This window comes from Rana temporaria, chromosome 9, assembly GCF_905171775.1.
Source record: "Rana temporaria chromosome 9, aRanTem1.1, whole genome shotgun sequence".
Taxonomy (NCBI): domain Eukaryota; kingdom Metazoa; phylum Chordata; class Amphibia; order Anura; family Ranidae; genus Rana; species Rana temporaria.
In genome coordinates, this window is record NC_053497.1 from 31,154,919 (window position 1) to 31,167,918 (window position 13,000).

The 13,000-nt window shown below is 47.0% G+C and overlaps 1 protein-coding gene across 1 annotated transcript in view; it reads right to left on the reverse strand.

Moving 5' to 3' along the window:
• The window catches only part of SLC44A4 (solute carrier family 44 member 4), a 150,835-nt gene that overhangs the window by 66,335 nt on the left and 71,500 nt on the right, over positions 1–13,000 (reverse strand). Inside the window, exons 4-8 of the mRNA XM_040323068.1 lie at positions 12,369–12,447; positions 9,959–10,058; positions 9,691–9,807; positions 9,432–9,492; positions 344–449 (exon numbers count right to left, since the gene is read on the reverse strand). Of these exons, the coding sequence (XP_040179002.1) occupies positions 344–449; positions 9,432–9,492; positions 9,691–9,807; positions 9,959–10,058; positions 12,369–12,447 (463 nt within the window). The remainder of the gene's footprint in view (positions 1–343; positions 450–9,431; positions 9,493–9,690; positions 9,808–9,958; positions 10,059–12,368; positions 12,448–13,000) is intronic.

Consider the following 13,000-nt stretch of genomic DNA (forward strand, 5'->3'; position numbering starts at 1 on the left):
AAGCATTTACAATCACTTTAAAGCGGTTTTAGCTGCAAAGGGTGGACAACTCAATATTGAACCCTACAGACTAAGACGCTATTAAAGTTCATGTGCGTGTAAAGGCAGGCATCCCAATACTTTTGGTAATATAGTGTATGTCTATGATTGACCACTGATTAAGGGAATACCGTCTCATAAATTCCACAGAATGAAAACCAAATCTACAATCCTGCTACATTTATATTACCTTTCCATTACTGGTAAAAAAAAATGCAATTTTACATTTATGTTGATCCAGTCACAACAAATGCAAGTAAAACTTAGTAAAAAATAACACAACACGAGATAATTTTAGTCTTACTTGGCAGCCTCTGTAATGTTCCCTATTGTAGCATTATTGCTCATGTTATCAATAGTAAAATTAGATGGAAAGGTCAGATCGACTTGGGGGAAACACCTGTTAAAGACTGAGATCAGAAAGGAATTCATATTAAACGCACGGAGTAGTGACGAAATCAAGAAACATAAAAGCCACAAACCATTACACTATAAGTATAGAGAGACACAAATAGGCTTGTTCATGCTTTTAGAAAAAGGACCAATTTATGAAAATCAGAACCATTAAAATTGGAGCCATAACTGGCCTATTTCCTGGGACGGACAACTGGATTTTTCAAGCTGGCTTCCAGGTTCATGCCCATCAAGAGTGTGCCTTTTTTTAAATCCATTTTTACAATGGAATATTTTCCCATTACAGGTTCTGTAAAGTGTGATTTGACAGTAAACCCTATTTATCATCTACCTTAGGAATGGCATATGGGGCTTACACTATATGGACAGCATAACCTAACCACTTATGTTCCCAACAACACTACATTTCTAGGCTATTTGATTACTTCCATAGAAAAAAAAAGCGAATTTCGAATTTCCCAAAAACAGACATAAATACATACACAGAGGACATCAAAGCAAAAGGGTATAGGACAGTGTCAGCCCCTCTTCCGACATTCTGACCTGCTACTTCAGCCAGGACTTGACTTTACCGTCACCTCCAACTGGTACCACTTTAAGCCCAAGCGCATGGATACACCATGGCTGAGTACTGCGCACTGAGTTCAGATGACATGTGGTGCATGACACAAGTTCCAAATCATAAATGGTGAGGAAGGCTATTGAGCCATGTGTTCCATCTTCATAAAAACGCATTGCCCACATCCTACAGCCAATAAGGCACAGGTAGACACAGGTAGGTGGGGGCCTAGGTTATTTACAAAAAATTACCAGTTACACTTACCGGTAGCTGGATTTCTACGATGTCTTACAGGACAGCACGCTGAGAGTAGACTGGCCCACCTGACAGGAAACACAATCAAAAAAGAGGTTAAAAGGCCCCACCCCTCCCGTGTGCCTCAGTTTGTAGATAAGTAAACGCTATTAGAACACGGGCCTAAAAGACCCAAAAACAATTCCGGATAGCAGTAAAAAAAGGGGAGGGAAGTAGGCCTGCTGTCCTGTAAGACATCGTAGAAATCCAGCTACTGGCAAGTGTAACTGGTAATTTCTCCCTCGTCTTCCTGGACGGCACGCTGAGAGAAAAGCAAGTAACCTTCAGGCCTACCTTAGGGTGGGACCACCGTCTGTAGGACTTTCCTACCAAACATCAGATCTTGCGGTGACAGCAGTTTGACTCTGTAATGTCTGAGGAACGTATTCTGGCTTGACCAGGTCGCCGCTCTACATATCTGTTCTAAGGAAGCTCCTGCCCTCTCTGCCCAGGAGGCTGCCAGTGATCGAGTGGAATGGGCCTTGATAATAGGAACTGGCCTACCCACTAGGGTGCAGGATAAAGAAATAGCCTGTCTAATCCATCTGGATATTGAAGCTTTCGTTGCCTGCTGACCCTTTTTCTGACCAGAGAAATTAACTAAAAGATGAGGGGAATTCCTAAACTCACTTACCCTCTCTAAATAAATCAAAAGACAGCGTCTTACATCCAAGCAATGAAAAGTAGCTTCCTTCTCATTTTTGGGGTTCGCGCAAAATGAAGGGAGGATTACCTCCTGGGATCTGTGGAACTTTGTTGCCACCTTAGGGAGATACAGAGGATCGTGACTCAGTACCACCCTGTCTTCAAAAACTCGAAGAAAGGGTTCCTTAATAGAAAAGGCATGTATGTCTCTAACTCTTTTGGCAGACGTGATAGCCAACAAAAAAGTAAACTTAAATGAAAGTAATTTAATAGGGATACTATCTATAGGTTCGAATGGTGCCTTAGATAGCTGATCCAAGACTAGGGAGAGGTCCCAGGGGGGAACTCTGGACACTTGTATAGGGGAAAGTCAGTCCCTGGCTGTCAGAAAGCTCTTGATAAGCGGATCCCCTGAAAGGCTCTTGTCGAGAAAGTAGGAGAAGGCCGCGACTTGGACCCTTAAGGTCCTAGTGGCTAAGCCTAGGTCCACCCCATCCTGGAGAAAATCCAGGATGGTGGAGGTTCTAGGGCAGGAGATCTGCTTCGCGGAGCACCAGCGCGAAAAGACCCCCCAGATTCTTGCGTAAATGAGTCTGGTGACCTTTTTGCGACTAGCCAACAGGGTGTCTATCACCTTCTCCGAACAGCCTCTCTGCTGCAGGTTCCACCTCTCAAGAGCCATGCCGTCAGGCTGAAGAACTCTGGATGAGAGACCGGCCCCTGCCACAGAAGACCTACTTGGAGAGGGAGGGGAAGCGGGGGAGCTAGAGACCACAGTTTTAGGGTGGGAAACCACGACCTCTTGAGCCACCAAGGAGCGATCAAAATCAGGTTGGTATCTGAGGTGTTCAACTTCTGCAGGACCCTTGGAATGAGATTCAAGGGGGGGAAGGCGTAGGCCAACCGGAAATTCCAGGGCTGAGCCAACGCATCCACCCCCTGCGAACCCTGCTCTCGGGAGAGGGAAAATAACCTGTCCAGTTTCTTGTTCCCCTTGCAAGCAAAGAGGTCTATTTCTGGACGACCGAGCTGCTGGCAAATCCAGCTGAAGGTCTCTGGGCACAATTCCCATTCCCCCTGAAGGATGGGCTGGCGGCTCAGAAAGTCTGCCTGCAGATTGAGAGTTCCTCTTATATGGACTGCCAGGAGAGAGGGTACCCTCTGTTCCACCCAACCCAGAATCCTCAGGGAGAGAGCTAGAAGAGAGCGAGACCTGGTGCCCCCCTGGCGGTTGAGAAAGGCGACCGTAGTCACATTGTCGGAGAGAACTAAGACCTCTCGGCCCCGAATTCTCTCCTCGAACGCTTCCAGAGCCTCCCCAACCGCCAACAACTCCCGGAAGTTGGAAGAAGCCCGTCTTTGCTGGAGATTCCAAGAACCCTGGGCTCGAAGTTCCTCCGTATGGGCTCCCCACCCCCAGCTGCTGGCGTGGTGTGGTGACTTTGATCGGGTTGAACTGACTCCACAGACGGCCCTTTAGAAGGTTCTGGGGACACAGCCACCACTCTAAGGTGTCTTTTACTGGAACCGGGATGCTGACCCTGGTATCCAGAGTCTCTTCCGTCCCATCTCAAGAGGAGAAAAGGAAGGCCTGCAGGGGTCTTGAGTGAAGTTGGGCCCAAGGAACTGCCGGGATGCACAAAGTCATCTGCCCCAACAACCTCATGATTTCTCTGAAAGAGGAATTTACAGCCGCTACTAGGGACCTGACCGCTGTCATAAGACCCTGTGCCTTGTCTTGGGTTAAGACAAGCTTCCTTTCTAGGGAGTCTATGAGAAACCCCAGATACATCTTCCTTTGTTCTGGAAGAAGAGAAGACTTTTCCTTGTTTACTATCCAACCAAGGGATTCCAGGGTGGACATGACAGTGGCCAGGTCCAAAAGGAGCTGATCCCGACTCAGGTTGAAGAGCAAAAGGTCGTCCAAATAAGGGACGAGGAAGATCCCTTTTAAATGCAGAAAAGCCATCACCTCGGCCAGGACCTTCGTAAACACCCTCTGGAGGCCAGTCCGAAGGGGAGGGCCAAGAACTGCCAGTGTAGAATTCCCTGGGCAGAGGCGAGGGCGAATCTGAGGAACTTCTGGTGATTCTGATAAATCGGGACGTGAAGGCAAGCGTCCCTCAAGTCTATCGTTACCATGAACACGCCTTCTAACAAGAGCCCCCTGAGACTGTAGACATATTCCATACAAAATTTTTTGTACAGAAGATGGATGTTCAGGGGCCTCAGGTTGATGATGAACCTGAACTTCCCAGCTGGCTTGAGAACTACAAAAATATGGGAGTATACTCCCTGACCCTCTTGATCTGGAGGGACTGGGACTATGACTCTCTGTTGCGCCAGATTGGTAACGTTCTGACAAAGGCCCGCGGCCTTGAGGGGATCGCTTGGTAAATATGTGAGGAGAAAGGTCGGGGGAGGAAACTGGCGAAATTCTAACCTGTAACCTTCCTTGATGATCTGAAGAACATGAGGACTCTGGGTTATGCCCTCCCAAACGGGAAGGAACCTGGAGAGCCTGCCCCCTACCCTCTCGTCACTTGGGATCCTTTCTTCTGGTTTGGGACTGGAAAAAAGAATCCCTCCTTTTGGTTTATCTTTCCCAAAACCCCAGCGTCTGTTGGGCGCCGATTTCTTCTCCGATGGGGGGTTCTTCCTCTGGTTGGGACGAAAAAGCTTCCTCCTATTTGACCTAGGTCTGGAGGTAAACTTATTCCCCTTCTCAGAGGACCTCGCCAGGGCCTGATCTAACGCAGTACCAAACAGGAGGGAACCCTCAAATGGAATAGCGCACAATCGGTTTTTGGAAGCGAGATCGCCCCTCCAAGTTTTTAACCAAACCGCTCTCCTTGAAGCATTAACAAGTGCTCCGGTTTTTGGCTGTAGCGCAAACTGTTTCAATAGCCGCGTCTGCCAAATAGGCCACAGCACTGCCAATAATCTGGAGGGACTCTCGAGTTTCCCTAGACTTGGAGGAACTAGCCAGATGATCCAACAGCCTGGAAGTCCAAGCGGCAGCGTTCCTTGCGACGAATACTGATGCCAACGCAGGACCTAATGTGGCTGCATTGGCTTCCCATGCTCTACGGAGGGAGGTATTGGCCCGCCTGTCCATGGCGTCCCTCAAACTCCCTGCATCCTCAAAGGAGAGGTCGGACTGCCTAGAGACCTGGGCTAAAGATGCATCAAGGCGAGGTATTTGAAAAAGGTATCCTTTACATCCTCCTTAAAGGGGCAGCGGCGTTTCCAGGTCTTAAACCTGGGAAGCCTTTTCTCTGGCTCAGCCCATTCCCTTCGGATAATATCCTTGAGGGATTGGTGCACTGGGATAGTTTTAGACTGGGGTTTAATCAAGCCTAGATACATCCTGTCCTGGGCTGACACCTGCTTAGTTGGATGCTGGATCTGCTCAGAGGCGTAAATAGCAGCAAGAAGACCCTCCATACCATCTGCGGAAAATATGTATTTCCCGGATCTAGCATCCTAATCCTCCTCCTGGCTTTCTGCCAGACCCTCGTCCTGAAGGGTAACCTCAGAATCCTCGGAATCAGAGGAAATAGGCCTTTTAGTTCACTGGCGGGAATCAAGCCGCGAAAAAGAGGAGCCCTCCTGGGACGAGGGACCAGGCATAGGAGGATCAGGATCCCTATTTTTAAAAGAGGAATGGAAATCCTTGAGAGTAGCAAGCATTTCTGTCTGAACTGAGAGAAAATCCTTCATAATTTGTGAAGTTTCTTTCCCAGTTAACTTAAGAATACATCTGGAGCAAAAGGGCTTATTGTATTCAGCTGGGAGTTTCTCACTGCAATTGCCACACTTCCTAACTCGCTTAGGGGGCTTAGCAGATCTACTGGTTTCCCCCTGGGCAGTAGGGTCCTCTCCTAAAATATAAGTGCAAAAAGAAGGACCCATTAGCAACACCAAACTTGGGAGGGGGAGAGGGGGGGGGTCCCAGCCCAGCCATCCCTCAAACAACAAGGAGGACTCACCCCTGGTGGTCTCCTCTGCAGCCAAATCAAGAAGTGGGCGATCCTCCTCCATGATGCGGGGACGCCAGGCCCTTCTCTCTCCCCGGCTGCACGTGTTGCTCCTGCCACGCTGGGGGATCGAATGCGGCGTCTGCATCGGTGGAGGCCGCCATCTTGCCGAACGAGCGGAACGACGTCATGACGCCGTGCGTGTCATCAAGCTGCGCCAAGCAAACGGCAGCGGCGCCCACGCCTCCAGCATGCCTCTGCATCAGAGGATCCACAGGGGGGGAAGCCTCCACCCGGCAAAGGTAGGGGGAAGGACGAGGGGAGAGAGGAAACGGCCTCTTCGGAGCACTGGGGCAGCCACTGCCCTAGGAGGCTCCGGTGTCCAGGGGGGGATCTCTTCATGTTGATAATCCATCTTCAGCCCCCCTGGACCAAGAAAGTAAGGGGATACCCCCCCCCCCGGCAGGCGCAGAGCACCTGACTGGACCCCAAGGCACCCAGTACCTGTAGTCCAGACTCCAGGGAGGGGGACCACCAGCCCCAGGCCTTAGGTCAACTAGAAAAACAAAAAAACTTTTCGCTGTAGGGGAAACACAATCAGAACTGAGGCACACGGGAGGGGTGGGGCCTTTTAACCTCTTTTTTGATTGTGTTTCCTGTCAGGTGGGCCAGTCTACTCTCAGCGTGCCGTCCTGGAAGACGAGGGAGAAAAGGTTTATTTTCTGGTGAAGACCCAGTTACTGTGCTGTCATAAAACACAGCTATCAAATCCAGTTTTTAATGGGTCTGTTTTCTTCTGGTCATCTACACTCTTGGCTACACTAGTGAATTTATCTGTAATGCATATCATTAGGGAGCACCATCAGTACCCATTATAGTTCTTCACAATTCCAGTTTTACACTTTGTCTCTGTGATAACTGCACTGAGAATCGGTACTTATATTACTGGTCTGGTCATGGCCATCGCCCTTAAAGAGACCCTGTCACCAACTTAAAACATTTTTTTTACGTAAAAAGCACAGAAACGTGAACCATTTTAAATGTTTACTTGAAGACTTTTTCCTTTTAATAAATAATTCTTTATCAACTTTAAGCCCTTATGCCCACGGACGTTTTTACAGTTGCTTTTAGGAGCGTTTTTTACAGCTTAAAAACGCCTCTCCATGTTAGCCTGTGGCCTCATGCCCACCAAGGCGTTTAGGAGCTGTAAGTGGCATAGGCGTTTTTAAGCTCCAAAAAAAAACAAAACAGGACCAGTGTGTTCTGAGGCTCCAGCTCTAGAGCTGTAAAAACATCAGACGCCGGCAAAAGGTGTAAAATGTGATTTAACAAGCCTTAACGCGGTGTTAAGCCTCGCCCCGCGTTTCTGTCTCTATTCAAAATCAATGGTTCCCTATGGGAGTCCATTGATTTGAATAGAAGTCGCACCAGAAGTCGGATCAAGCAACCACCCCCCATGTTGAGGGCATGCGGCCGGGTACGGTTCAGGAGGGGGGGCTCGCTCCTTTCCACCCCCTTTCCTGACCGGCCAGGCTGCATGCTCAGATAAGGGTCTGGTATGGATTTTGGAGGTTTTTTTTGGCGTAGGGGGTTCCCCTTAAAATCCATACCAAACCCATTGGCCTGGTATGCTCTTGGAGGGGGAACCCATGCCGGTTTTTATTTAAAATTTTAGTTCCCCCTCAAGATTCATACCAAACACAGTGCCTGGTATTGGCGGGGATCCAAGTCGGATCCCTGTTCACTGAAAGTCGGACGTATGTCGGCTTCAAGTCGCAGGGCAAAGTCGAATCCAAAAGAAGGAAGGCTGTGGTGTCGTGCCCAGGGCCGGATTTGCTCTCCCTGCCGCCCTAAGGCCAGGTTCCGCAATGTAGAGCACAGCTCACCCCTCTCACTGTGTACACCGGGGGGAGGGACAGGAGACGGACTCGGCGGCTAGGGGAAGAACAGAGTCCTGAAGACAGAGCCAGCAGAGAGAGTTATGTGAGGTGGGGGGGAGAGGAAGGACGGCAGCACACATTTTACAAGTGATTTCGGCAACATCGCCACAATCACTTGTTAATGAGCGAGCGGATTTCTCCACACTACATTTAGCCCTGCTAGAAAGCAACTTAACGCTCTTAACTGTATGTTCCGGCCGTCAGGGGACTCCATGCCGCTGCCGCCCCTCTGTACCCTGCCGCCCCGTGGCCTGGCCTCTGTGGCCTTGTGGGAAATCTGGGCCTGGTCGTGCCAGTGTGAACCCAGCCTAAGACTTTCATTGGGGTGCGATCATTTTTGCAACATGGTCTTAAATGAATTTGTTAGGAAAAATACTTTTTTTGTGTGTGTGTAAATGAACAAATCTTGGTTGCAATCAATGACTCGCATTTGTGGGAGTATTTTGCAGTGTCAGTGTCTCATAAAAAATGTTGATTCAGAAAGGAAAGCAAAGGTTTTCTGACAAATCTGTTGGGGTGTACTCATTTATGCTGAGCACATACAGTATGTATTTATAATTTTCTAGGAAGATTGATGTTGAAATTAATAATTTGGCAACAGAGTTCTCTTTAATGATTTTTGTTTTTATTCCTTTAGCTAAAACTGCCCATGTCACAGGCTAACAGCAACACACTAAACCCCTATCATAGACTGATGATTACTAGGCACCACATTCAGCACTGAAAAGCATTCACGACTTCTCTGATGCTTGGTATATCAATTGCTGGGAAGCAAGAGCTTGCAGTCCAGTAAGCACCACTAGCTGAAACAGTCATGAGTCTGTACTGATTAGCAGATGTGGCCACCCAGTAGATGTGGGCCCAAGCTGACCTTTCACCATAAATATATAAAAAAAGGTGAATAATAGCCAAAACCTGAATTGTGCAGAAACTGTGATCTACATTAAAGCGGGGGTTCACCCTATTAATAAAAAAAAAAAAAAAAAAAAAAATTCTTCTAGCATAACATGAGGCATAGTAGCGCGAGCTACAGTATGCCTGTCTTTATTTTTTTAGTCCGGTACTCACTGTGTAATCGTAGAGACACGATTCCGACCCCCCTCGGGGAATGGGCGTTCCTATGGAGAGGCAGCATGATTGACGGCCGGCTCTGGCACGTCACGCTTCTCAGGAAATACCCGAAATAGGACTTGGCGCTTCACGGCGCCTGCGCATAGTCTGTGCGCAGGCGCCGTATAGCGCCGTGAAGAGCCGAGACCTGTTCCGGCTGTCTTCGGGGAGCGTGACGTGCCAGAGCCGGCCGTCAATCACCTTCCCTCTCCATAGGAACGCCCATTCCCCGCGGGGAGTCGGAATCTTGTGTCTACGATTACACTGTGAGTACGGGGATAAAAAAATAAAGACAGGCATACTGTAGCTCGCGCTACTATGCCTCATTTTATGCTAAAAACATGTTAATAAGGGTGAACCACCGCTTTAATTAACTACCAGGAGGTTCAAAGGAAGCCAAAGGGGCTCAAAGGCAGAACAAAATCTTTGTAAAACACTGGAGGTACTTACTAGGTTTGGAGGGAACCAGGAAGACAGGACATAGCTCCTTAGAAGCAATTTGACTTACACTCTGTATGGCAGGAAGAGAAAACCGATAATAATTGCATTAATACAGGTGCTGATCCACTTTTTTGCTTGAACATAACAACTATTATACATAAGGGTACCATTAGATAAACCTGTCAGGAGGTACAGAATGGTCAGATATGCCTGTAAATTAAATATCCAGGTCTGAAAGCTAGTTGGTGGCTCTTCACTCCCTACTCACCAGAATAGTAGTAGTTAGGTTAATACTCGGCTGACAGAATGTCTGGTTATAGACATTTTTCGGGACGCCAATTGGAATAGCTGCTCTGAAATATTGAGGACATTCCGCAACACAAACCTAGAAAGCAGAACAACATATAAACAAATGATATGGCAACCAATAATAGGGAATGGAGAAAAACACAGAGTATGGCAGTATGAAGAGTGAAATTTAGGTTATTGTGAGGCAAGAGCCAAAAGGTTAGCCTATGAACATCTAGTGTAGGTACCTGGGTGGTGGGACACTGCAGTCCATTCATTGATGCTGCCAATACGCTTGTACCAGTGAGGCACTTCAATAAGTCAAAATATAGCACAAAGGGCTTGTCGCTGAAAAAACAAAATTATGAAATTAATTATACAAGTAGAAGTGTTGACCCACGTCACATAGGAAAATATTAATATGGAAGCACAGATCAATAGGTAAGACAGTGGGAAAAAAAATTAATTAAAGAAAAAGCAGACTTTGGGCCAAGCCCACAGATAGAGACGGAAAATTAAAGGAGTCAGGTTATACTGGAAAAGTGAAAAGGAAAAGTGAAGGCAAGGGATGGAGCGTCAGATTCATATAAGAAAAGATGTGTGGGATGAAGAGTCATGGTCATGTAGAAGTTAAATGATGGAGGGTCCAGGTATTATAGAAAAGGATGACGTCTTATGGGAAAACAAGGGAGGGATGAAGATCCATGGTCATGTACAAAAAAAATAAAATAAATGTGGGTCCAGGCAATATAGTAATAGAAACTAAAGGGATGTCTCCAACCATATAAGAAAAAGGGGGAGCAATGTCATGGAAAGGGATGAAGTGCCAGGGTCACATGGGAGAAAGGGTGAGGGACGATGGGTCTTATAGAAGAAAAAAAGGATGTAGAGTCCAGGAATATTGAAAAGATTATGTTATATGTGTCATAAGATAACAACATGGTTTAATATGGATGTAATCAGTTTTTTTACATGAAGATGAAAATTAATAAAAAAAATATGAAAATAAAAAAGAATCCAGGCAATATAGAAAAGCGAAGGGATGGAGTGTAAGGCTCCATGCACACTGGACGTTAAAATAACGTTATAAAAAAACGCCAGTAGCTTTGCAGTGAGTCTTTCAAAGTTCTTTAATGTTTATGTAATAGCGTTTTTACGCGTTACCGTTTTTTTCCCCCTCCAATTGAGGCATCAGGCTCTTCTCGAGATACCAGCCTTCTGCTGTGTCCTCTCCAAGATGAGTTCTCCCTTGATTCCTTCAATTGCTCTGCTTCTTCCCGCAGGACCACCCTTAAACCAGTAGGCCCCAAATAGCTTCTGGGCCTACCTCCAGTAACGAAGCCTTGGGCCAGCAGGCCCCGAGGCAGAAGAGGAGCTGTCACATACCTTAGGCCAGAGTGGCTACGAGGTGAGAGAGCGAAAATAATAGTGTCCGCCACTTAAGTACCCTCTCCCAGCATGCCCAGCAGTAAAAACCTCCCACTAGGTAGCTTCTGGGAAAGAACATCCAATACACTTCCGCTTGTTGTACCTTCCATCACGAACCAGAAGTGACAGCGACACCTGCTGGTGACCGTGGAAAATACACCAACTCAGCCAAAGCTGGAGCAGAGGCCAATTTAGCCATAAACATTGTACCTGAACTGAATACAGTTCAGATATACCACTAAACTTAGAAAATAGCGCCTGGTCAACAGGAGCAGGGCGCTACAGTCATATGGAAGAAGAGGGAAGAAAAGTAAAATTGGGGAAATATAGCAGAGAAAGGGGATGTATTTCAGGTTCACAAGGAGAAAGAGGATGTAGATGAAGAGTCAGTTTCACATACAAGAGGAAAGAGAGGGTGGGACTGGGTCCTGGTCAGAAGAAATGGATAGAGGGACTAGGTCACTTGGGAGAAGAAAGGAGGGATGAACGGTCATGATCGTGTAGAGGAAAGTTATATGGGAAAAAGAGGCGAGCCATGCAGAATCAGGGTAATGTGGTGTAGGAGTGGATATTAGTTGATGCTGGGTTTTTTAAATTGAAATTAAACATTATATTAGATGTTATTTCAAAAATGCAATATTAACCCCTTTGCGCTTGCGCTAAAGCCGGAAAACGGCTACAGCGCGGGCTTAAAAGGCCAGGAGGGCGTACATGGAAGTCCTCACGTGAAGAAAAGAAGAAAGCAGCTTCTGTTAGAGGGACATCGGTCCCCTTAGTGATCACCAGTGCGGCTAATCAGTGCCTACCAGTGCCACTAATCAGTGGCCATCAGTACTGCAAATCAGTGCCACCTCATCAGTGCCCATTAGTAAAAGGAGACAAATTTACCTGTGTGCAAAATTTTATAACAAAATATGAAAAAAAATATATATATATTTTTTTTCAAAAATGTCAAATTTTTTTTCCCCGTTAATCAAAAAAACACAGTGGTGATTACATACCACTAACAGAAAGCTCCATTTGTGTGATAAAAATGTAATTTGGATACAGTGTTGCATGACAGCGCAATTGTCATTCAAGATGAGAGAGCGTTGAAAGCTGAAAATTAGCCTGGTCAGGTAGGGGGGGGGGGGGTATAAGTGTCCAGTAAGCAAGTGGTTAAAAAGAAGAGCTTGTCTGAATAACAAAGTAACTAGGAAATCTGAACTACATACGGATATAAGCACCTACCTGTTTGGTCCAAATCCACAATAGAATCCAGTGGAATTTCTTGGATAGACCACTTGGCGAGGATCACCATACAGCCATGCTGGAAAACAAATGAGGTGTCCATCCAGGCAAAATCAGCATATATCAAAAATCATATAAAAAATATTACTGTCTGAAGCTCTACCAAGTATGGAATTAATGAACATTACTTGCATACCTACCAAGTTGAACTTAGAAAGGTGCCACCAACATAAAAGCATATACAAGCCACTGGCATACTTGCCAACTGTCCCGTTTTTAAAGGGACAGTCCCGTTATTTGGGACCTAGTCCCAGCTAATTTAGCCTGCCGGGACTTGTCCCGGCTATTGGGGAAGGCAGGTGCGGCTTCTGGGTCTCAGCAGGGACCTGAGCCTGCGCTGTGTGTTTGGGATGCAAAGCTCCTTTCTGTCCCCTCCCCTCCTCCCAGTCTCGTGCTGTGCGGGGTCCTTGTTATCTGTGACTCAGCCTCCCCCTCCAATCAGCAGCGCGGTGTGCTGTGAGACCTGGGAGGCGGGGCTCACTGTAGCTCCTGTCGGCTGGCCAGAGGAAGGGAGGAGGTGAGTGAGCTGAACTTTTCTGTGGGAAGTTTCCTAGGGTGGATAGTAGTAGTAG